This window comes from Cucurbita pepo, chromosome 5, assembly GCF_057944985.1.
Source record: "Cucurbita pepo subsp. pepo isolate OVF chromosome 5, ASM5794498v1, whole genome shotgun sequence".
NCBI classification, from domain to species: Eukaryota; Viridiplantae; Streptophyta; class Magnoliopsida; order Cucurbitales; family Cucurbitaceae; genus Cucurbita; species Cucurbita pepo.
The window spans coordinates 14249747-14275199 of NC_141802.1; the positions used below are offsets into that span (position 1 = coordinate 14249747).

General features: G+C 34.4%; 5 protein-coding genes across 6 annotated transcripts; 2 read left to right on the top strand and 3 right to left on the bottom strand.

Moving 5' to 3' along the window:
• Window positions 1–108: 108 nt before the first annotated feature.
• Window positions 109–2817, bottom strand: LOC111794425 (protein NRT1/ PTR FAMILY 8.1). 2 transcript variants are annotated; one of them, XM_023676437.2, is made up of 5 exons: window positions 2592–2817; window positions 2250–2374; window positions 1926–2143; window positions 1124–1674; window positions 109–1047 (listed from the first exon to the last, which is right to left on the bottom strand). In XM_023676437.2, the coding sequence occupies exons 2-5, from the start codon at window positions 2356–2358 to the stop codon at window positions 213–215; spliced, it is 1713 nt and encodes a 570-aa protein (XP_023532205.2). In that variant the 5' UTR covers window positions 2359–2374; window positions 2592–2817; the 3' UTR covers window positions 109–212. The 2 variants fall into 2 exon arrangements, with proteins under 2 accessions (XP_023532205.2, XP_023532202.2); XM_023676434.2 differs by having other exon boundaries at window positions 2483–2816.
• Window positions 2818–9045: 6228 nt separating this feature from the next.
• On the top strand, window positions 9046–11344 carry LOC111794463 (transcription factor DIVARICATA). Its single transcript, XM_023676496.2, has 2 exons — window positions 9046–10160; window positions 10244–11344. Exons 1-2 carry the CDS (start codon window positions 9733–9735, stop codon window positions 10794–10796), a joined length of 981 nt encoding a protein of 326 aa, XP_023532264.2. The 5' UTR covers window positions 9046–9732; the 3' UTR covers window positions 10797–11344.
• Window positions 11345–15413: 4069 nt separating this feature from the next.
• On the bottom strand, window positions 15414–17114 carry LOC111794470 (large ribosomal subunit protein uL4c). The gene is made up of 2 exons (XM_023676502.2): window positions 16175–17114; window positions 15414–15640 (listed from the first exon to the last, which is right to left on the bottom strand). The coding sequence occupies exons 1-2, from the start codon at window positions 17013–17015 to the stop codon at window positions 15603–15605; spliced, it is 879 nt and encodes a 292-aa protein (XP_023532270.2). The 5' UTR covers window positions 17016–17114; the 3' UTR covers window positions 15414–15602.
• A 197-nt stretch (window positions 17115–17311) lies between these two features.
• On the top strand, window positions 17312–20532 carry LOC111794507 (josephin-like protein). The gene is given in 7 exon segments (XM_087124122.1): window positions 17312–17792; window positions 18082–18220; window positions 18223–18283; window positions 18285–18912; window positions 19052–19090; window positions 19776–19855; window positions 19940–20532. Coding segments are annotated over 4 exon segments (468 nt in total). The 5' UTR covers window positions 17312–17708; the 3' UTR covers window positions 18469–18912; window positions 19052–19090; window positions 19776–19855; window positions 19940–20532.
• A 470-nt stretch (window positions 20533–21002) lies between these two features.
• On the bottom strand, window positions 21003–21559 carry LOC111794525 (uncharacterized). The gene has a single exon (XM_023676568.2). The coding sequence runs from the start codon at window positions 21428–21430 to the stop codon at window positions 21143–21145; it is 288 nt and encodes a 95-aa protein (XP_023532336.1). The 5' UTR covers window positions 21431–21559; the 3' UTR covers window positions 21003–21142.
• Between the last annotated feature and the right edge of the window lie 3894 nt (window positions 21560–25453).

A 25453-nucleotide genomic window follows, 5' to 3' on the forward strand; every position in this document is an offset into this window, starting at 1 on the left:
AGATAAAACTTATGTTCTTATTACGAGCTGGATAAAGCTTGAAAATTGAAATCAATTTCAGTTCTTAATTGCCTAGTTGTTTAGGTAGCTCCAATCAATTTTTAGAACTTATCCAGGTATGAACTTTTGACCTCTTGTTTCAATATGAGTAGGGCAAACAACTAAATACAGAATAAAGAGGAGGATGTTTTACATTATTCTTTCTACATGAATCAGCGAACTGTTCCAATGGGTCTCTTATACTTGTACCACTTGGCTATGAAAAGGAAAGCAATCAAATTTTTGATACTCAAGATCACCAAGAGAAAGAAGAAATATTGTATATGACCGTAGTTCAAGTTGTCTGGTATCCATCCAAGCCTCCCATCTTTAGTGCTGACTTTGGTGACGATAGTCACGAGTAGAGAGCTTAGGTAGTTTCCAAGTGCAATGGTAGTAAGCGAGAGAGCGGAGCAGAGACTTCTCATGGCGTCGGGAGCTTGCTCGTAAAAGAACTCCAATTGGCCAATTAAGGTAAATACTTCAGCACAACCAATAAGAAAATACTGAGGAACTTGCCAGAAGATGGACATTGGCATCTTTTCGAGTAGATAATAGTCGTTCTTTCTCACTTCTCTAAGTCTCACAAGCTCTAAGATTGCTGCAGATAGCATAGCTAGAATTGAAATAAATAGGCCAATGCCCATTCTCTGCAGTTGAGTTATACCGTTTGGATGACCTGTGTATTTTCGAGCCACTGGAACTATGATTTGATCATAAATCGGGACCCAAAAGATCACGCTCAAGGTGTCGAAAATGGAGAGGGATGCTGCTGGGATCTCAAAGTTGGGGCCAATATGAGCATCCATTTTATCACCTTGCAACACAAATAAATTGCCCATCTGACTATATACAGCAGCAAATACAATCCCAGTTGCCCAAACTGGAAGCAACCTTATGATGGCCTTTAGCTCCTCCACTTGAGTGACAGTGCAAAGCCTCCACGGATTCACTGAGCCCTTTAACATCTGATCTGATTCAATCTCCACTGCTGCCTTGTCAAAGAACCTGAATTCAAACAAAATGGGTATGAGTAGCTCTTAAGAAGTGCTTCAAGGCAGGGTTTTCAGTTTTAAAATCGAACCTGAAATCATCGGTGTGGTCGAGTTTGCGGCTTCCTACGATAGAAGACTCAGAATCAGCAGTCTCGTACAAAGCCTTGCTTTCAGGCACTTTCACCTTATATTTTCTAAACGATGCCACCATGACCTGAGATATCCGTGTGAAAGGACTTCCTCCAGGTTTCTGGTTCCGAAACAACCGAGTCCCCGAAAAGAAACTTACCACCGCAATCGCCATAGCTATCGCTGGAATACCAAACCCCCAAGCCCAACTCACATTATCTTGCACCCAAACAAGCACAGAACTTGCTATAAGAGCACCAACATTGATTGAAAGATAGAACCAATTAAAGAAAGAGCTCTTATGCTTCTTCTCAGTTTCATTAGCATCATCAAATTGATCAGCTCCGTAAGACGAAACACATGGCTTAATCCCACCAGTTCCCAATGCAATCAAGTACAAAGCCACAAAACACACTGCACTTTGAGCAGTCGTCGCTTGACAATCATCTTTAGCAACACATGTGGGCTTTAAACCATGAACTGAAGCTGACAATGTCAAAAGTGTCATCCCCTGCAAATATATCACGATTTCCCATTGAAGCTTAAACTCTCAAACACCAATTCCGGAGTTAGATTCGAATTCACTTCTTAGTTTAGAGTATATGTTTTAACTTAGTTGAGCTACACGATCAAATTAGTATCAATAGATCTCTATCTTCTACAAGTTTCCGAGAGAAAACTCACAATAACATAGATGATAGAGAAGGTAGCAATCCACAAGTTTTCGAGAGAGAGAGAGAGAGAGAGAGAGAGAGAACTCACGATAACATAGATGATGGAGAAGGTAGCAATAGTTCGATATCTTCCCAAGTAGGCATCAGCCAGAAAAGCTCCAATCAAGGGAGTAATGTAGCAGGTTCCACTCCAATTAGCCACATTCTTAACAGCGGTAGCACTGTGCTGATTCAAATGTTTCTTAAAGTAGAGCACCAAGTTCGTGCTCATTCCATAGTAAGCCAATCTCTCACAAAATTCATTGCCTATTCATTCAAGAATCAACAAGTAAATTTCAGAAGCCATAGAAATCATCAGTTAAATTCCATATGAAAACTCATCGACCTAACTTTTCCAGAACAGAAAAACTACCCAAAATATAGGGACAGGCCTTCCAGGTTCCTGTTTGGCTTCTAATCGCAGGATCTCCACGGTAGTCCACCGTTCCATCTTGCGTGTAAATACTATCCTCTTCCTCCATGGTTAGGTTTCAGAATCTCCAAGAATCAGACAGAGATCAAACAAAATTTCAGAAACGAGAAAGTAGGTTGCCGTTTCAGAGATTCATTTCCTTACCAAACAGATTTGGGGGAAAATGAACATACCTAAATGGAGAATCGCATCCAGAACGAACCGACGGGACAGGAAAAGCAATTTGCAGAGATTTCTATGGAATTTTGAAAAGCAATAAGTGGAAGATAAATGAGTAGCGACCTTAGTCTTGAGAGTCGAGGCGTTCAAACTTGGAATGAGAAACAAGGAGAAGTGGTGGGACCTATGAACCGCATCACTGGGGACTCCATTACTGAGCTTTCGAACAACAACTCGGTTTCGGCAATTAGGCATTTGTTTATATCTTGAATTGGCGGCGATGGCTAAAAAAACGGTGTGGAAGATTCGAAACCGAGGGACTGACGAACTGTTCAAGGAGTTCATCGATAGCCATTAGGACATCTTAAACCAGTGCTTCAACATAATTTTCATTTTTGACTAAATTAAATTACTATTTATTCCTAGGATTTGGAAATTGGCAATTTTATTCTTAAAACTTTAGAAATAATGGATAAATTATTAAAAAAAAAAACAATTAATGCCTTTATAATTAAAGAATATTATCTCCATTAGAGTGAGACCTTTTGGAAAAGCCCAAAACAAAGTCACGACAGCTTTGAGGCCTCAAGAATAAAAAATTATATTATTTGAAATTATATAAATTCTTTAAAAATTGGAATAAAAATTAAAAGTGAAAATGATGTGACAGTGATCTAGAATGAAAATCGTCCGTTGCGAGCCATGATTGATATCGTTCATGTGTCATTATTGATATAAGTCGCAATCGTTTCCCACTTACCCACAAATTCTTCTTCAATAATTATACAAAAATATACTTCTTTTAGTTTCTTTCACATAAATATTTATTATTTTATTTCAAAACTGTCGATCACCTTTCCTTTTACTTTTCAATAAAAAAAAAGTTACAAAATATATTACCTTTATTACTATGCTTAAAAACCCCACAAAATTAAAATTTTTCGATCATTAATATAAGAATTAAACTCTTTATCGACATCTCATAAATTATCTTCAAACTTTTTTAAACGTGCTACTAACGACAAAAGAGTATTTTTTTTTAATTTTTTTTTTTTTAATTAATGGTGTTTGAAATTTTTAAAAAATTATAAAGGTATTAATAAAACTTATTTTTGCTAATTTTTTAAAGTTCAAAAATATTATTAAATAGTTATCATACAAATTTAATTATTGAATAATTTTTAAAGATTAACATGAAAAAGCAAATACTAAATTAATTAATCTAAATCAAATAATAAAAATATCTATTACAAGAGTATCATACTTTCTTTAATATTGATAATTAATAAATAAAAAGGGAATACGTACTCTCGGTAGTACGCCAAAATTCCCCTCCTCAATATCAAACGTCGGATGCTTTATATGCCACGTCAGCCACATATTGGGCTTTTAACCCCTCCGGCCCAATTCAGTTTTAACGAGTCCCATTGAGCCCAACAATGATTCTTTTATGGGCTTTCCATTATCTGGCCCAATATTCCACATATTGGATCAAATAGCCTATAATCATGTTTTTTTCTTTTTTTTTTCTTGTTCATACTCCGTCTCCTCCATTTGGACCACTCGAATCACACGAGTAAATAGAAAGTTGGATTTACCAAATCTTTCATTTGAAAAAATTAAAACTTTTCTTATTGGACGATCACAATGATCGTATGACAAATTACGATGTCAAAAATTAAAAACAATTATTAGCATAAGACAGTAAAATATAGTATATAGACAAAGTCTTGAGCTAATCTGATCTTATCCAATCACAATAATATATGAAAATTTTCAATTTGACTTGAAAATACGAAAATAATTTAATTTTTATCCCAACATTAATTTAAATTAGAGCACTACGTACATAAATAAAATAATTTAAAACTCGCATACCAAATATTTAAAATAAAATATCCATAGCGTGAATATAAAGTAATATAGCTTACAATTAATTAAAAAAAAATTGATATACATAAATAATTTTTATTTATATGGATATTTTATAAAAAAAATGAACGACTTAAAGAATAAATTATGTAATTTAATGGAATTAAAAAGAAAATATGATTAAATTGGCAGGGTGGAGTTGGTCACACGTGGGAGGAGTCCATCACACGCTTCCCGGGAAGCCTTTGAAATCTGAAATAACATTTTGTCTGACCCTTTTAAAACTTTGAGAAAAAGGAAACCGGAAAGGGGAATCTTTCCTTAAATAGAAAGGGGGGCCCACACCCTATTTTATATAAAAATGCCTTTTTTTTTTTTCTTTAATTTTTAAATAATATATATAATATTTAATAATTTGCATTAAAAAAATACTCCTATATTTATTTAATTTAATAACCTTTTTGAATGCCAACAACATTTCCAACTAAATACCCTCTTTCCCAATTTACCCCTTTCATACACCCAATAGACACATGCCAACCACATCACTACCCCCACAAAAAAAAAAAAAAAAAAAAAAAAAAAAACTCCAATTAATTTTTATTTTATTTTACACAATTAAATTTTTAAAAAAACACAATATTTATGAAATAATTAATGAAAAAAAAAACCCAAATATGGATTAGGTTTTAATTATTATTTATTAATTTTTTTTAATTTAATTTAGTTGAGGGGCAAATTGGAGAGGAATATTGGGGTGACATTAATTTAATAAGAAATATTATTTAATTCTCACATTTCCAATACTAATTTTATTTTAGTGTTTTCAATTTTTCAAGTGTCAGCCACCAACCACTTAAATTATTTATTTTGTCTTCTTCATAATTATAATATTAATAAATTGCTTTTTTAAAATTAATATATATATTAAATTGGCTGAGCGTAAAAAGACAGACAAACCAGAGGTCTCCAACATATAATTGTGAATTAAATTATCTGTAATTTTGTATATTTTATTCTATTATTAAATATTTTAATTTCAAGCTTCAATGTTCCCTTTTCTTCTTTTTCTTTATTTTATAAATTTTTATTTATTAGTTTTAAACTCTCTTTTCACATTTCAATGAATAAATTAAATAAATATTGTATGATATAATTTTATTTATTATTATTGTTATTTGAGACGAGAGTGAGAGAATGGATAAATGAGAATCTATGAATAAGTTTGTGTTTAAAAAATAATAAAAAGAGTTAGTTTAACTCGACCGTGAATTGATCAAATCAAAGCTTAGTAATCATTTATGATATTATAATAAGAGATTAGTTTTGAATGAGTTAGACCCGTCTTTAGAATTCAAATTCAGCTTCTAATGGTCTCGACAAACCAACATGGGTCATTTTAGGATGTTTTGTTGTCACTCACATGTTTCTTAAGAAAATTTTCAGAAGGTCGCTCAACATTAGATTGCTCAATACTTAAATATCATATCGGGATTTAGAATTTAGATTCAGCACCTAAAATGGTCCCGACATTCCCTTGCGATGTTACCCATTTGTCTTAAAGTGCTTCTAAGAGTGAGAACTATCCACACAAACAAACACGTTATTTCACAATGTTTTGTCATCACTCACGTGTTTTTTTTTTTTTTTTTAAGAAAATTTCTAGAAGATCACCCAACATAAGATTTCTCTATTCCTAGGATTCATGTCGGGATTTAGAATTAAGATTTAACACTAGATGGTCCCGACATTCCTCTACAACAAGACCATGTTGTCTACTTGTCTGACAGTGTTTTAAAAAAATGAAGACTATATCCACAAACGAACACAATTATCTTCATTAAAGACATGTTATCGATTCATTATATTTTGTTATTTAAAACAATACGAAAGAAAAAAAGAAACGGCAACTTGAAAGCATCCGAACCAAATTCGGTAATCAAACGCGTAAAATTGGATATTCGTAGAAATTAAAGCAATTCCACTAATTAAAAAAACTTTTGCATTATGCGTCAAGATAATTCAAAGATTATGATTTTAACTACTTTAATCTTTTTTTTCCTTAACTTTCACAAAAAAACAATATCATCCAATGGCAAGGCAACACCATATGAACATCGTTTTTATGGTTCTTTCAAAGATGTGATTCACACCCTTTTAAATCAAAATATATATATATATATATATATATATTATAATAATAATATTCTTTATTATGTTCACCGATGTAAGCATAGATCAACTGGTTTAAATGTTTACTATTGATTAAAAGATCGAAACCTCGACAAACAATTTCTTTTTTTTTATGCTTAATAAGCCGATAAATTAATTTTTTTATACCCTCATTATCTGTGAGATCCCACATTGGTTGGAGAGGAAAACAAACATTTCTTATAAGGATGTGGAAACCTCTCCCTAAGACGAGTTTTAAAACTTTGAGGGATAGCCCAGAAGGAAAAGTCCAAAGAGGACAATATTTGCCAGCGGTGGGCCTGTTACAAATAGTATTAGAGCCAGACATTGAGCGGTGTGCCAACGAAGACTCTGGGCTCCCAAGCGGGGTGGATTGTAAGATCTCACATTGATTTGCAGAGGGGGAATGAAATATTCCTTATAAGGATGTGGAAATCTCTTCCTCGAATGGAAGCCTAGAAGGGAAAGCCCAAATAGGACAATATCTACAAGTGGTGGGAGAAGCACAGGACAAGATAATATTTGCTAGCGGTGGGCGAAGCCTAGAAGGAAAAACCCACATAGGACAATATTTGCGAGCGATGGGAGAAGCACAGGACAGGACAATATCTGTGAGCGGTGGGAGAAGCACAGGACAGGACAATATCTGCTAGCGGTGGTGGGCGAAGCCTAGAAGGAAAAACCCAAATAGGACAATATCTGCTAGTAGTGGGAGAAGCACAGGACAATATCAACTAGCAGTCAGCTTAGGCTGTACCACTAACCGAACCGAACTGTACCACTAAACTAAGCTCACTTTGGCTCAAATGAGCGAGTGTTAACTCAACCGACACATAATAATTAAATTAATTTAATTATTATAAGTGTAAGGAGGATATATTAATTAAGTTAAAGCATTGAGCCCTAATTATGAAACAAATTGGATATAAGATGGGACCAATCATTTGCAAGATATGAGAAAAGTAAATTAATTTAATCACTAAATTAGTGCCTTTCACCTCACGCCTTGGCCCTTGATCATAGATTCATTTTTATAATTAATAATTTAGTTAACTCTCCCATATTTTACTAACTAATTCATGCCCTTTTCAAACCATTTCCTACCCTACTACTTCATTTAATATTAAATAAACAAAAAAAAAAATTAAATAATTAATACGCAATAATTTTTATTTTAACCTCGAAAATTTTACTGTAGAGTCATTTATGTTGAATGTGCATAAATGTACTACCCGACAGAGATAATTACAGTAGAACCATAGATCACATCAGAAGGGGACCACTTGGCCCTTGCTTGTACAGTACATACAGAATGAGCCTCGTGCTCCACACGCCGCCACACATGTCCCTTCAAGTTTATTTTTATAATATTTATTATTAATTTCCGATCCAAACAAGGGTATAAACGTGAGAGAGAAACTGTCTTACTTAGATTAATATAAACCATGTCCAATTATTCCAGTTCATGAGTGAACTATCAGTTTGGTCTTCGATGAAAATTTAGAACTTTCAAATAATTTTATTTACTGAGCTATACCCAAATTGAAATTCTACGGTAAGACGAAGTTTGAGATTCAATTCCCGGGCGAGACAAGGGTAAAATGGGTAAAATTAAGGAGACGAGATTGGTTGGTTGGTTGGTTGGTTGGTCCCGGCTACAATTATGTGCGCACAATTGATCCAATACAAACGCTGGCATAATTGGGAGTTCATGTGACCTGCGTGGGGCACACGCATTGGTGGTCACCATGATCTACCTGGACCATTTGTTTTGGACTTCATTGTGCTTCCCCATTTGCCCAATGAATAAACGACACGTGTAGTAACATCCACCGTTGGATGAGAAACATTCTCGAGATCGTAACCCTTAAGTAGTCACAATTATGTGGAAGACTGCCCAATCAGAAAGGCTGGTCCACTTCCAACACTACAGGGGACCCCACTCTATCAACTTGCATGACATCAATCACAGCCGTTGGTCTTGATCTATTGTCACTTCTTGTAAATATTTATATTTCTATTTTTTTAAAAAATAAAAATAAAAATAAAAATAAAAAACAACACACGAATGGTTATTTCAAATTATTTTAACCTATTTATTTAGTCTTTTGTTGCTTCTTGGTGGTTTAATTATTTCATTATATTTTTTTTAAATATACATAATAAAATAATATTCGAATTTAAATTATTTAAATTCTTTATAAAAAGAGATTAATTTATATAATAACTACGGGCTCTTCAAACCACAAAGTTCAAGTTTCTAATCTCGAACGTTGAACCAAACATCGAGACAGTGTGAGTGTTGATGATTATTGTTGGGAGTGAGTCCCACGTTGGCTAATTTAGTAGAAGATCATGAAATTATAAATGAGATATTCATTGGTCGATTTATAAGAGAAATTTTCATTTTTTTTAATAAGATGAAAAATCCAGGTAATAAATTCATCCACCAATCAGATCCATCCACGTTGCACTTCTCTTCTTCCTTTTATTGACTCTCTGTTTCTGTTTTTTCCTTCGTTCAATTTAGATATTCATTCCTGGAAGCTCCCTTCCTCCATTGCTGCGCTTTTGGAGCTTCTACTTTTAATTTTTCCACAGCTTAGAGTTCACTCGGATTCTCCTTTTTTTAAGCTTTCTTTTCGATTCATTCTTCCATTTTCCTTTTCATTTCTCGATTTCTTTTCGATATCCGATGTTCAGTTCATCCTCTGGATCGATTCATCCTCTGTGACTCCCCAGATTTTTTTCCCGGAAAATTTTAGCCACTTTTCTCGGTTTATTTTCCCGGAAAATTGTTGTATCGTTTCTGTTTGGATGGTGGGAAAATTTCGCCCCACTGCAGTTTTGAAAGTGGCGTTGTTGTTCTTGTTTTTAGGGTTTATTCGATTGAAATTTTGAATAGAACGAACAAAACTGGGCTGAGATTTTTTCTTTTTTGTAGATTCCTCTGAGTAAAATTATTCTGATTCGTTCAAATGCTTGTTGATTTATCACACTTATTGTCAAATTCCTATTCGGAAATATCCTCTATCTCTCCACATTTAGTGAATTTTTCTCTCTGTGTTCTTCCTGTTCTTCCTGTTCTTCATCTATTTAACAATTCTTCTGTTTCTCTTGTAGAATTTCACATTCCCATCATGAATAACTGTTTGTTTCAATCTGTTTTGAGTTGAATTCTGTTTCTAAATTGTGTTTCATGAAGTGGGAAATGGAAATTCTCTCCCCTCCTTCACTTGTTTCCACTATGAGTTGGAGCTCCGGCAGCAGTGATAGCAAGAGCTCAAGATGGACTGTAGCTGAGAACAAAATGTTTGAGAATGCTCTAGCTATCTACGACACCGACACGCCCGACCGGTGGCAGAAAGTCGCCTCGATGATCCCTGGAAAGAAAGTTGGGGATGTGATTCGACAGTATAAGGAATTGGAAGCTGATGTTAGTAGTATTGAAGCTGGCTTGGTTCCAATTCCTGGTTATGATACCTCCCAATTTACTTTAGATTGGGTTAGCAGCCATAGCTATGACGGATTCAAGCAGTCGTATGACGTCGTCGGTAAACGATCCACCGGGCGCTCGGCTGATCAGGAGAGGAAGAAGGGTGTTCCATGGACGGAGGAAGAACATAAGTGAGTGATGATTTTACCATATGAATTTGAACTTTTGTGTTTAGTGGAATTCTGTTGAGGTATTGTAATTGATTGATTTGTAGGCTGTTTTTGATGGGGTTGAAAAAATATGGTAAAGGAGATTGGAGGAACATCTCGAGAAATGTCGTGGTAACGAGAACTCCGACGCAAGTAGCTAGTCATGCTCAAAAGTACTTCATTCGACAGCTCTCGGGTGGAAAGGACAAACGAAGAGCAAGCATCCACGATATAACTACAGTTAATCTCAACGACACGAGAAGCCCGTCGCCCGTAAACAAGAAGTCATCACTATCACCGGAGCACGCAGCTGTGCTCCCCCACCAAACGAATTCATCGTCGTCCATTCCCCAAAACACCTTCAAATGGGACCATCACCATCACCATCACCATCACCGCTACCAACAACAACACGACAGTGGCGGAGCAACCGTGGTCTTCAACCACTCGAACGGGAACATTTTCATGTCCCCAGCCGTGTTCGGGGCGAGCTCCTACAGCGACGTTGGACTACCGGAGCACCATCACCTGCAAAAAGTTGCAGGCAATGAAGCCTTCATTGGACCCCAAAACATGATCTTTCAAATGCAGGCTGGCCATTACTTTCCTCATGGATAGTTGAAAATTGAGCGTTTTTTCTTCTTTCATTGTCCTCTTTGAGCTATCGTTTAGTATAGTTGTACTCTTAATTCCCCCGTGGTTTACGGAGATATCTCATCATGTACTTTAAAACACAGTCCATTTCATTTTCACTCTGCCTTTTCCATTGGAGGCTTCCAATTTCACGCCGGAACATAGCATTTAGAGACGGGCAAAAAAATATCCTTTGCCTAGTCAATGAAAAATGCTCTCAACCGTTCAGGCCGAAGACCTAAACCAAAAAGCTACCGAGCTCCTGAATCGTCCAAGAAAGAAGCTTTCTCTGTTTCTCTCAATAAGATTCTTCTCCACATTCACCAACACCAACTGAGCTTTGACCCAAACCATTCTGACTCGATAAGCAATCGTACTTCAGTGTCGAAGCGATCGAAATACCAAAACCGAGGAAGAAAGAAGGCAAGGATGTTTTGATTCTCCATATGCTCATATCAGTCATTGTCTATAAACTATTAAGCATTATTGTTATTCATTTGTGAGTTCATAAATTTTGAGACAAATTTTGTGGATTTTCAGGTTTGAATTTGAATTTCCCAGAATGTTTTTTTTTTTTTTTTAATTTATTTATTATATTTTTATTTGGGGTTTAATTTAATTTTATATATATATATATATATATATATATATAGCTTGTTTGGATTAAACTTTCTTTTCAAATACAAAAAGACAGAGACAAAGAAACACAGGTGAAAATAGTGTAACAAAACATGTGATTTGATTGATTTAGCTTTCAAGAGTTCTTTTTTATATGTTTTTTTTTATTTAAAAAAAAAAATCTATTTTTCTTATAATTTTCAATAAAATAAATAAAAGTCATAACAACACTCAATTTGGTATCCCATTGAATCAGATTTCTCTCTTTTCTTTCTTTTTGTCTCTATGAGCTTAAGGGCTAAGCTGACTGTGAATGCACCATATGAGCATCATATGCTTCAAACCCTAATTCTTTTTTTTTTTTTTTTTTTTTTGTAATAAATCCTTTTTTTAACGGGATGATCTTTTCAAATTCAAGATTCAGCTCCGATACCCGTTTAGGTTTTTCAATTCAGGTGGCTCAATGCAGTTGTATTGAACTTCATCTACCCGAGAATCGTTATTATGCCGCAAATAACTGTTATAAAAATAAAAATATAAAAGTTGATCATAAAATAGGTTGAGAAGTTGAACGTAACTCTAGTAGTTAGCATTAGTGAATTTAGAATCCAAATTTGATATCTAATGGTCTCGATATTCTCCTGTAACATGATGACCTTAACATTCTTCTGCAACATAGCCATGTGACATGTGACATGTTTTTTTTTTTTGTCTAAGAGTAAACCAACATGGGTTCTTTTAACATGTTTGGCTCTCAGTTACACGCTTCCTAAAATGTTTCTTACAAGGTTGTCTGACATAAAATTGCTTCTAGCTAAATACACTTAACTTTAAAATTCTTATGATTGAACCACCGAAAAGGATGCTACACATTGTTGGTATAGATGGTCCAATTTGAATTTCTCCATTCATAAACCATTTTTTACTCGGGTATCATTCAAACCAAACCTCCCTCGTAATCTACATGCTCTATTGAACTTCTAACATTAATCTTTACCTAATTAGTTTCGAACCTTTATCACTTTTCCCTTTAAAATAGTCAAACCCTATAAAAAAAAGTCAAAGTTTTCGACCTCATGGCTTCTTACTCATCTCGACAAACCTTCATTTTTGCTTATTTTAAATGTCCCAACTAACTCTGCATAAATAAACAAATCGTACCACATTTCCAATAATGTTTCGTGAAAACCCTAATTCTCGAACCAGCAATCCTGATACCTAACCCATTAAACACGAACAAAAGCATGAAAAATAATAATTCAATACGAACGAGTCAACAAAAAAAATATATATATATTTTTTAACTTTTTTTTAAAAATAATTTTTGGGTTTTAAAGAATATGATTGGTGGGCAATTATGATGGGAAAATGGTATATTCATTCCCCACCACTTAACCAAAGAATTACAAAGCAACAAGCTTTTGAGAAGTAAGTGACAAAAACTAGCCACCATCTTTTTTCCAAAAGTGCTTTTTTTATTTTTATTTTTATTTTTTTGTTTTTATTATTTATTTTTTTGCAACTTTTTTTTTTGCAACTTTTTTTTTTTTTTTTTTTTTTTTTTTTTGGAATGGTTATAGCCTTAGCTAAGTAGCTACCACAAATACATAATCAAAATTTGAAGCTTTCGGTCATTGAAATATTCTGATTCTTTTTTTAAAAAATAAAAATAAAAAATAAAGAAATTTTGGTGGGGCGAGAAAAAGGGCGAAATGGTCTTTAAAATACTGTTGGGATGTGGGAGAATGCAAGAACAAACGGACCCTTGAAAAGAGCTCTATAGATATGGATTGTTCGATTTCGTTCTTCGGAGATTATGATTATGATACTCTGTGTTTGCAGTGTTTTCTTTGACACTTGTTGTTTTGATTCGTTTCCCTAATTGGGCTCATTGAAATAAGATGTTTTTTTTTTTCTCCCGTTTTGTTATGAACTTCGAGATGGAATTTGTCACCGTATGTACCGTTTTTGGATTAGGTTGCATTTGGGTGTTTGAGTTTTGTACTTAGTTGCATTCTTATCCATCTCATCAATTTTTATTTATTAATTATTAACAAAATGCTGATGTGGCATTGTAAAATAATTAAAAAAGTATTTTAACTATTTAAAACCATAAATTCATTTTATAGTTGATTAATTATTTATGTATATTGATTAACTAATGGGTGATCCACCTTAAGCGAATTTATAAAATATGCTAATTGCTATTTATATAAATAAAGAAAAATTAAAAATAAATTTTCTAAAAAGTAATGGAAAACTTACCACTCAAATTATGTTTTTGGAACGTCATTTTTTAGAATTTTAACTTTACAAAAAAAAAAAAAAAAAAAAAAAAAAAAAAAAAAAAAAAAAAAAAAAAAACTTAAAATTATCCTTAAATCTTTCAAGAGTTTAAAAATACCCCTCCTATTGACATTTAATTTAAAAAACGCCCTTCACTTTTAAAAATACTCTTAAATTTTTTTAAAAAAATTAAAAAATATCTCTACGGTTAAAAAAAAAATATTCAAACTTTCAAAAGTAAATTAAAAAGTTTAAAAATAATCTATAATATAGATTATAGATTATAGAATAATAAAAAATAAGACCGTTTCATCTTCACCTTAGTCTGTGAAAATCAAATCTAAATGCATGACACTTTCATCATCTTCACCTTAGTCTGTGACAAATCCTAAAATATACTTCACATATGCAGTCTTTGCGATGGATCCACGGTTAACGAAGACATCCAACACCGAGCAAAACGACTACCTACTAGAAACTACATATTAGAGATTAACAATAGTGACCTCAAACAGCAGCCAGCGACAACGATTCCAATTTTTTTGAACAACTTCCATCGACGTTTAGGTTTCAAACAACCATCTATTATGAATGTCTATCGTTTCTAAGGTTTTCAAACCACAGACAACAAAAATGTACATAAAATGGGGTTTTATATATAATGTAGCATATCAAAGATGTTGAAATGTTTGTAATATATTATTAAGCTTCAAATGTTGGTCATTCTATATTTGGCAAAGGATGGGTATTCATATAGGGTTGTGGATGGGCATAGGAAGTGGAAGCTGTTTGGGAGGAGGTAGCAGCTTTCCGATGGTCAGAGACGGCGGTGGTGATGAGAGAGGATGGCTTAAAGGGAGTGATTCGGTGGTGGAAAACAAATTGGGTTCGGGTAATAGAACCCGAAACCCCAGCCACGGGGTATAGGTAGTATTTATAGGCTTAATTTTCAAACGATTAGACTATAACTATAGCCTGATGCAACATTATTCTTCGAGCCAAAAGGAGGAAAAAATATGTGAGATCCTATATTGGTTAGAGTGGGGAACGAAACATTCGTTCTAAGGATGTGGAAACTTCTCACTAACAGACTGCATTTTAAAATCGTGAGGCTAACGACGATAGGTAATGGGCTAAAGTGGACAATATCGGCTAGGCTAGGCTTGGGCTGTTACAAATGGTATCAGTACTAGACACCGAACAGTGTGCCAACGAAGATGTTGGACCCCTAAGGAGGTGGATTGTGAGAATCCACGTCGATTGGAGTGGGAAACGAAACATTTCTAATAAGGACGTGAAACCTCTTCCTAACATACGCATTTTAAAATTGTGAGGCTGACGGCAATACGTAACGGGCTAAAGTGGATAATATTTGCTAGCGGTGGTACAAAATCCTAAATAATTGACCAGAAAAACCAAGTGAAAGAGCCGTGTAGGGGCTACCGAAGAATTTCCCAGGCTGAAAGGGCACCACACAATCATATTTCCACAGCGATCAGGTTAGTTAAAGAACATTTTAAGATCAGAAGAACCATTCAATTCAACTCTAGATTTACTCCACAAGTCTAGATGATCTTTCAAGAACTTTGTTCTCTATCTCTTTAAGCATTTTCACAAGTTATCGACGACGAAGCTGCCATAGGAGATGTAAAGTTCTAATGGAAGCTCCTAACTTAGGAAGCAAGCACAGGGAAGACATAACAGAATGCAAGTTCCTAAAGAATCAAAGATTGTTCTTGAAGAGACCAACTACTGACAATACATAAGGATATTGGAAGGAAAGAGAAGAAGGAGATACCTTTGAGTGTGAACAAGAACCAAAAAAAGAATACATTCAAGCCTGCAAGCTAACATGCCGAAGCTTTCGCCGATTCGTACATGGCAGAATCATTCCGCTGCATCCAAATCCTCACCGGCCTCCAGCCCTGTTTTAAGATGTGAAGAAGGCATCAATGGAAGAATTGCAATCTCCCTCTCTCACTCTATGAACTTCAATGTGTTTGTGTTGTGCATTTGATGTGAAACAGTGTAAGGAACAACAAGATGATATCAATGGTGGAAGAATTACAATCACCCTCTCAGAACTTCTAACATAGATGAGTGGTTTTAGATTAGAAAGAAACTTTCAAAATCACTCAAAATCATGTTGTTAATCATTCAAAACAAGACATTAAAATGATTATGTTGAAGATGAACTTGAATAAATCACTTGTAATCTTATCAATTTCACTAAAATCATATCCTAAGAATACTAAAGAGAGTTAGAAATCCATTATACAAAATGAAAATGCAGAACCCATTTGCAAGTAAGCAGACTATTGTCTGTATCAGAATCAGAATCCATAGCATAAATCTAAGTTGTCAAGAACAAGAAGGCTAATTCATGGATTGAATGTTGAACTAAGCAAAACTAAAGTATGCAATCATGCAATGTAAGTTTTCAAAGCAAGAAAATCAACCTTCTTCGCCTTCTAATTCTTCTTCTTCTTCCTCCTCCTCGTCTTCAATTCCTTCTTCGTAATTGATTCCATATCTCTCATTCAGATAATCCACCGCCGCCGGCGTCAAAACCAACTTATCAGAATTCAAAATATCGAACAAATTCAGTGTTCTCGGCGTCAACAACTTCAGTGTTCCGATATTGCGGCTGGATAGTCGCACATTATCAGAAACCTCCGTCATTAAGAACAAGGATTTCTCCTTAGGATCGATTCCCCATCTCTTTAGCGCAGCAATGAACTCCTTAGTTTTCGGCTTCTCGAATTTGTCACCAAAATCTTCCACCACTATCGTATTTACCGCCGCGCTAGCCACCGCCGTCGAAATCGCCAATCTCTTCTCCTTTCTGTTGATTTTAATGGACCAATCCCTAGGTTTCGGCCCGAAAACCACACCTCCGCCAGGCCGGAGAGGAGTACGCATCGAACCACGACGGGCCTTCCCAGTTTTCTTTTGCTGGTATGGTTTTCTGCCGCCTCCACTAACCTCAGCTCTAGTAAGAGTCGAGGCGGTCCCACGGCGCTTGTTCTGTTGATCAGTGATAATGGCTCGATGAACGACGGCGCGGGCGGTTTCCGGTGGAGCAGACTTAAGGTCAAGGACGGTCTCGCCTACTTTTTCTCCGGTGAAGGAGAGAACTGGAAGAGTAGCGAGCTGGGAGGAGATCGATAAGGGCTTGGATTGGGGTTTAAAGGAATTGGGCTTCCAATTGCAAAAGAGCTTAGAATTTTGGTTGGCCGATGAAAGGAAGATCGATGAAGAGAAGAAAGAGAGCGACGATGGCGTGGTGGAGGCCGCCATTGTAGGTGAGGTCGAAGAAGCTTTGAGGTGCTCTCTGGGTTCTACAGATGGCTTCGTTATCCACTCCCGCTGATATCAATGGCAAATAGGAAAATAACGGCTTACTCTTCCCTTTTCACCTAAATAAATAAATTTTTTATTTTAAAAAAAATTATTTTCCTTATTTTGCTTGTAATTTTACAACATCCATCTTGATAAATAAATATAATAATAATATTAAAAATACTATTTTTCATCATTTACTTTATTATTTAATTTTCTAAAAAAATAGTTTTTATTCATTTTTATTCGTTTAATTAATTTTAATAAAAATAATAATTAAAATAATGAATTTGAAAAGTAAATGAGATTTTTAAGCTGAGAAGTAAATCAGAAGAAACCGGCGGCATCGAACAGCAAATTCCGGAAACGCAGACTAGAAGCCGACTTTATCGAAGTCGAACTCCACCGTCGTCCTCCTGTCCGTCGTTCGCGGCGGCATAAGCTTTCTCCATGGCGAAGGTACTCCGTCGGTGAAATGTAATTCCGAGCACTTCCATCTCCGACGATTCTCGAAGTCGAAGGCCTGAATTTGTCGTCAACGCAACCAATGCTCCAGTTCTAATTCTTAACCTAGAATTAGAGGTCTGCGTGCTTCTGAAATTGGAATTTACGCGAGTTCGGGCCGAGGATTTGAGATCTAAGTTGTAGAGGATGACGAGAGAGGATTGTCGAGTTTATCACGACAGGCAGAAACTACAGTTTTGCCTCGTGCACGCGATCAACAACCTTTTTCAGGTACCTTCACTATCGAATGTTTGACTGTGGAAAAGTTGCTGAACGCTCTCTGATTGGTTGAGATGAAAAAAATCGTTCAATCTTGAAATTTATGATTTGCAATGTAATTAAGATGCAGATGAACGGAATTACACTGTTTTTTTCGTCATTAAGAAAGGATTATGGTGCATAGGGTTTCAGAATTCGAACTAATCGTCTCACTATTTCACGATTTGTTGCTTTCCTTATGTAATTCAATGTCTTCTTACTGTTAAATCGTTAATCAACATTTAAACGCCTCTTACAACAGGAAAATGATGCATTTACTCGAGCCAACTTAAATGCAACAGCTGAAAAACTGGTGTTCGAGGAGCCAAACAAAGAACCTTGGACACCATTATCATTTGTCTTTAAGCCTTATCACACCACAGTAACTGGAAATTATGACATAACCATCGAAATAGAGCTTCTTCAATCGATTTGGATGGGCCTGAGGCTACTCATAAATTTATGGTTTGATGGCATTTGGAATAGTAGGCACTGGGATGCACCGGGAAAGATAAACGAATTGTGGTATAATTTGGACAGTGATCTGCTTGCTCATCCGTTTAAGGATATTGATGAAGTAAGACAATTTTTGGATCATGTGATTGGTGACAATGGGGAAATTTTGTTTGTTATAAATGACTGGAGCTGAATCTCTTCCAGTAGGATATTCATGTTTGTGCTCGAATCAAATGTAAAATAAGAGTTATAGCTGGATTATGTTACCTGTTTATCGGCACCTTGCTTAGCATATCGAGATCTACTTGGCTTGAGCTAATGTTCTTATTATTTCATATTCTGATAAAGAAGGAAGGGAAATGATTTGAAGTTAAAAGCAATGAGAGATGGTTCACGTTTAGAATCAAACCAGACATTTTGTACCTAAAAGCCAAATGATGGCACTATTATCTGAAGTTGGTTCCTTGAAGGAATTCTGAATTTGCTTAGCTGCTGACAAAACTGCCATCAGATGAAACTCGGCCTGGTTCTTTACGGAGCAGAACGGTTTGTTATGTCGATAAACGACTCAATACTACAGGCGATAGAATACCACAGTAATAAACACTGCTGGTTAAGGGCTCTACCGGCATCAGAGGTTAGCTTCAACTCTTACTGTGAGTTCTGAGCAAAAGTTTAAATTATCTCATCATCACCCATACACCATTATCATGATTGCTAAGAACACAAACTCAGTCTTTTTGTCTGATGAATGCCTATATTATATATTTTGATAGGAATTATGATGCATCGCCACCAAAGAATGCTGCAGAAAGGTTTGATAAAATAAGAACAACTTTATGTACTAAGTAGATGTAATTCTCTGCTCAAAGCCCTTTTCTTCTTAAATGGACATTTTAGCTTTAGAAATTCCCTTTTTCCTTTATCTGAAGACTGAAACGAGAATCTTTTGAGCCTTTCATCATTTCTTTTCCTCTGTCTTTCCCTTATTTAATATTGACTTTGCTTCCTTTTGGATTCATTAGTCGCTTTCCACTATTCCTTCTGTTCCAAACTTGTGAATGGTAGAGAAAGAATTGTTCTTCAGAAACAAGAATATGGAAAAGATAGACAAATCAAACTCTGTATTCCTTGGCATATTCTCTTCCCTAAACTTACTCATTTAAAGTGCTATATTGGAGTCAATCTACCTTGCTAGCTATATTCAGTAGTTTAACATTGCCAGCAATTTAATCCATTAAAATGTTATAGAGAGGAAGAAATGATTATTGCTATATTTGTGATTTTATCTATGATTTGATGTCAAATGTCACTTTCTACCATTACCTGTACCTACTTCATGCGTGCAGAGTTTTCTATATTCTCTGTTTATCTTGACATCCGGAGAAAGTTAATTATGTCTTTGGCTGTTGGATCAAGTATTTAACAGTTGAGATTGTATGATTAAAAAAGGGTTAGCCATTATATTGAATGACTCTCACTTTGTTGGTTGGTTGATAGAGATTTAATGCAAAGAAACAACAGGGCCTTCTTGGGTTTGCTTAAGAACGCTAGGAGGGGTGGGCAGGCTGCATTTTTCAGTTGGGTTTACATCTCTTTTTCTATTTGATATTTCAATTCATTTTAATCTCTCTCTCTCTCTCTCATCCAGCTTCTCTCTCTAGTCTCAGACCTTCTTCTAATTCTATGACGACAACAATGGAGCAATCAAGCAACAGAACTGAGCAAACCAGAGGGTCTTTTCAAAAGTGCAGATTTAGATCACTTAAAGGGCTGCAATTCTCTCCGCTGAGCTTTCTGAAGCACCTGGCTGATAAAGTGACCCGAGCTTGGCATTTGATGGGCATGAAAAGAAAACCCCGCCATGAACAAACTGCTGCTCCAGCCATGGTGTCCATCGCCAATTCAAAACCACTGCCTGTCTCCGCCATTGATTCACATAGAACAGAGGCTGTGGAGGACTGCATCAAGTACATCAACTCTTCGTCTTAGCTCACACCAATTCTTGTAAGTTTTTCTTCCCAAAATGCGTATATACATGCCTGTGTGTTCACCAAATGTCTGCTAGCATTGTTGTGGATTATGATGCAATGCTCTTTTCAGTTTTTTCTTAGACAATTATTTGGGGGGAGGGGGATGGGGGGATGGGATGTTATCAATTATCATGATTCTTAGGCCAGTAGGTGGAATAAGCCTATCATATAATATTTAATATTTGTTCAAGAAGATCTATTGCAGTATTGAAAAGCTTCCTTCACCCAGCAGTGTCAATTTTCTTTGTGTGTCATTTTATTAACATCATCACAGGAAAAAGATGATGAAGATCTTACTAATTGTTACTTCATTTAGAAAAATCAAACTAAACTAATTGTAGCCTATTAGTCGTATTGATACGTCTCTTTTGACGAATCTGAATTCTGTTTTATGTTTCCATGTTTCGAACTCATTAATTATAATTATAAGGTAGGCAATCTGAATTCTGTTTTATGTTTCGATGTTTCAAATTGACATAATTTAGTGAATATTCGTTCAAAAGAGATGTGTTTTCAAAAATCCTTTTTGGATTTTGTGTCCAAATAGTAGAAATTCTAAAATCATTCTTAATTAACGTAGAATTATACTTAAAAATATAAGAATTATACCTTTTTTTAGCTGTTTTATGTTGAACCAATTCTTATCATATGTGTGTGTAGATATATATATATAAAGATGAACAATTACCGACAATAATTAATAATGGAACGATAGTATTGAAGAATAACCAATCAGAGTAACATAAAGGCAACAAGACATGGCCTGAAATTGCACAACTTTCCGATAACAGAACGAATTACTATATGAGTAAAATGGCTGAATCGCCGTCGCCGTTAGTCTTTCTTCGCAAAGAGACCGCCGAAGACACCGTTTTTCTTCGGCGGGACTTGGACGGAATTCTTCTTGCCGCCGCGGACAGTGCCGCCGTTGTTGGCGCCGCCATTCTTGCCCTCAACCTTTTGAAGAACAGGGTCGGTTTCCAGAAGCTGATCCTTCTCCATGCCTCCAAGGATCCAATCAAGAATACCCTTTTCCTTCTTGCTTTCGCCGGCACCCTTCGCCGCCGTGGCGGCGAACACCCGTCCGGCAGCCGGAGAGAATGCAAATGAAAGAGAGGCCATCGGTTTGTTTTGTGAGAGGAGGAAAAATTTGGTAATGGAAAGTTAGGGATATTTGGGTAAAATAAGAGGCGATAGGCTGTTGAAATGCTTGAGCTCACCACAGGCGCCTTATCCTTAAGCGAAGGAGGCCTTCGATTCTGGCTTCTACGTTCGACGATTAATCTGCACCAGACTTGGCTGCGGATTCGACACGTCGATTCTCTGCACCTTCCTATATTGGGCCTATGGCCCAACACGGTTGTTGGATTGCATGTCCATCATACTGGGCCGGCCCAATATAAGATTAGATTTTCTTTTTCCCTTCTCCAGGTGTACGTTGAAAGCTTCTATAGTCTAACTCATTCGATAGGACTTGGTGGTCTTAAGAATGGTTCGGGTGGGGGTTCTTACAAATAGAATATAATTCATGTTCATGCTAACAGAAGAGCGAATCCAATACTAAAACGACTTCTTTCTCACGAAGTGCAGCAAGTACTTGAGTCATTTTTTGGTATCATGCCCCACGAGTGAGTTGTCAAGTGCCCCCTAGCCTAGAAGGATAGTCTACCACAAGATTGAGTAGAAGCCTGGAGCCAAACCCCCTTTGCTGGGAGCCCTGTTTGTTTGATTTATTCCAGAAAAGTAGCATTGTGCATTGTTTATCGAGCGCCCAACAAGGTAACCTAACAATTAATCACGAGTATCCACTTTGATTGCGGACTGATTGGCCCCACTCAATAAACGCAAGATACTTCGAGAAGTTGGTTCTACGGTTGGACAACTACCAAGTGCATATCGCGGAAGGAGACGAGCCAAAGACAACTTAGGTGACAAGCAAGCAACCTGACTAATAAAGGGTTGATTTGGTTATTCCTTTTGGACTCACCAATGCCCCTACTACGGTCTGCACCCTCCACAATGAGCTATTCCACCCGTACTTAGACGATAGGTGATATACTTTGCTATAGCTTTCGTTAAACGACCACCTTAGCCACCTCTGGTATTGGGCTAAATATGTCTAAGCCCATATTTATTTCCCATGGGCCCATCTAATTATTGCAGCCCAAATAAATAAATCTATTGCAAAAATCAATTTATATCTTCATATACCTAATTTTTTAAAATGAGTTTAATTAATATAATTAGAAGCTTACAAAACTTTTTAACATTTTTTAAATTTATTTGTAATTTAATAAATTGATATAATATTAATGGCAGTTGAGAGAGAGGAGCGGTGGCGCGTGGAGTACAAACCCCGACAACGTCTGAATGGCACAATAATTAAGGGTAATGTTTCCTGTCGTGCCACGTGCACCACAGAGCCAATTTCCAAATAACTTTTTTATTTTGTGTTTTTCTTTTTTATTACCGTTTCTTTTTATTTTCAACGAAAATATCATTACGTTTTTTGTCCCCAAAAATATTATTTATTATCTGTCTGAGGACATAGAACCAATTATTGTACGTCAAAATTTAAATAAAATAAATAAATAAATATATATATATATAATAACACAGAATATTATAATAATAATTATTAATGGAACTTCGAAATTATAGGGACTATGTATTTATTGGGCTTTTAAACTGTTTTTTAGCATAATATAAAATTTTAATTGATTTAAAGTACAAAAAAACATTATGATTATGATTTAATTATTATTACAGTTATTATATGTAACTCAAAAGGGATTCATTTCTTTAAAAACAAGTAATTGTTTTGCCACGTCAGAAAAAACATACTAAATTTCACTCTGCTGACTGGACTCATCTGTAATTTTTTGGATAATATTATTTTTATGAATATCAAAATTAAAGATTTGAGATTTAAATGTTTGAAATATTAAATATTTAATTGTCCATATAAATTTGTAGTTATTTTTTTAAAAACTGGAGGTAAAATAAACATATAAAATTAATGTTTTTTTTATATCTTAATTAGATAACTAACATATTAAAATATCAACTATTATATTAAATTATTATATATTTTTTGTTTCTGAACAAAATAATCATTTAATTTATTAAAATGTTAACTTGATAATTAATTGATTATTTAGATTTTAAAAATTAAATTAATTACACAATAATTCAAGTAATTATTACTTTTCTTTCTCTCTTAAATTCTGTACTTTTTTCCATTTCCATGAAAAAAAAACCCTCCTAGGTGAAAACTCTTTTATCTCCAACAAAAATAATAAAATTTGATACTTCATAAAATACAGATAAATTAACAATAATTATTTAAAATATTAAATTAATAAAAATATAGATAAATTTTATACTCTATTTAAAAAAAAACATTCATAAATTTTTTAAAATTTTAATAATATCATTTAATTTTAAAAAAATTAAAAAAAAAATGAAAAACATTAATAATTTGTTTAAAATTTATTTTTAAACTTTTAAAAGTATTTTAAAAAGTACCATATTCAATTTTTCTTAATATCTTTAATTTAAAAATTAAAAAAATATTTTTATATAAGAAGTTTTAAAATTAACATTAATATCTTTAAATTTTTAATGTTGGACTTTTTTTAAGTTTCAAAAATATTTTTATTAATTTAGTTTATTTAAAATTTAAGGAGTAACACGAACCAAATATAAATTTTGGTATATTATTTTCTAAACCCGTGAAACAACCCGAGCCATAGTTCATGTTGGTCCTATAAGCTGGTTTATCTTTCAACTCTCACTAGAGGCATTAAAATTAATGTCCTTTACCACTATGCTAACTTAAAAAGGCATTTATTGTTGTTAGTTCAAAATGATTTAATATATAAAGTATCTATTATCGTGTAGTAGGACGTTGAATTTTAGTAGTCACACCATCTTTCAATAAAAAAGATGGTTGAGTGCTCGTGGCATGTCTACAGTTAATTTTATAATTATAAATTTAAAATAAAATGGAATGAAATTACTTTATATTATTAATTTAAAGTTAGTGATTAAATAATTAAAAAGGAAAAAGGAAATGTGAATAACATTTCATTCAATGTGAGAGTTGAGCCATCACACAACACAGACGCCACGTGGTAAAAGCTGATTGGCATAATTGAGGTTAGTAGTGTGCATCAGTGTGTAAGATTAAGAGATCCTCCACACCATATATTTAAGCACGTTGAGTCGTGTTTGGTGGGTCAACCTAAATTATGTCGGCTGCTTTTAATTTATTGCAATTATTATGGCAGTAATAAATGAACCCAAAACCAAACCCAAACCCAAACCCGAACCCGGTCTAATTTTAATGCCTTGTCGAACCACTGAGGCAGAACCGACCCACCATATTTTTCTTTTATTTGTTGACTTTTTATTTTTGGTTGATTGAAACTTTATTATTTTAAATCCCTTTAAACAATAATCTTTTAATTTGACGAAAAATACACTTTAGAAAAAGTGCAAAATAAAATATATAAATTAAAAGTTATCAACTCCCATTATTTTTTTAAAATTAAAAAAAAATGTCATTTTCATCGAGAATATTAAATTTTAAAAATATATATTTATAATTTAAAGCAACTTTAGTGAAATTCCACCACTAAGCTATGATAATATATTTAAATAATAAAAAACGATATTTTTCGTCCGGATAATTCAATACCAATTTACATAATTAGAATTTTCGCTTCAAATTTTTACCTTTTAGAAATTTTATTTAATAAGAATAATTATTTATTTAAAGAGTAATAATCAGATACATCTTTTCCTATTCTAGGTTGGGTAATTCGATCAGTCCATAGATGGTTGGGGCTACGTGGGGACCAATAATTCAACAACGGAAATAGCCATTGGTTAAAATCCAAGGACAAAAATATTAAATATTAGGTAAGCATTATTAAATCCAAATAGAAAATTTTAAATTATTATTTGGATGAATTTAATAAGCCATATATATGATTTTTAAGGCCCACATCCAAAGGCAATCACACCAATTTACCTCTTTAATCACATGGGCCCATTTCCATTACTTTATGGGCCGGAGCCCACCAGCCCGTACACATCCCAATATCTCGCGATATAAAACCCGAGAAAATCAACGAATAT

Excerpts from the sequence above, each read along its gene's own strand:
- LOC111794525 (XM_023676568.2), bottom strand. The coding sequence starts at position 21,430 with ATGGCCTCTCTTTCATTTGCATTCTCTCCGGCTGCCGGACGGGTGTTC.
- LOC111794463 (XM_023676496.2), top strand. The coding sequence starts at position 9,733 with ATGAAGTGGGAAATGGAAATTCTCTCCCCTCCTTCACTTGTTTCCACT. Across the intron at positions 10,161-10,243 it reads TGGACGGAGGAAGAACATAA|GCTGTTTTTGATGGGGTTGA; the intron begins GTGAGTGATGAT and ends ATTGATTTGTAG.
- LOC111794425 (XM_023676437.2), bottom strand. The coding sequence starts at position 2,358 with ATGGAGGAAGAGGATAGTATTTACACGCAAGATGGAACGGTGGACTAC. Across the intron at positions 1,675-1,925 it reads TCTCCATCATCTATGTTATC|GGGATGACACTTTTGACATT; the intron begins GTGAGTTCTCTC and ends ATATATTTGCAG. Across the intron at positions 1,048-1,123 it reads GACCACACCGATGATTTCAG|GTTCTTTGACAAGGCAGCAG; the intron begins GTTCGATTTTAA and ends GTTTGAATTCAG.
- LOC111794470 (XM_023676502.2), bottom strand. The coding sequence starts at position 17,015 with ATGGCGGCCTCCACCACGCCATCGTCGCTCTCTTTCTTCTCTTCATCG. Across the intron at positions 15,641-16,174 it reads AGAATTAGAAGGCGAAGAAG|GGCTGGAGGCCGGTGAGGAT; the intron begins GTTGATTTTCTT and ends ATCTTAAAACAG.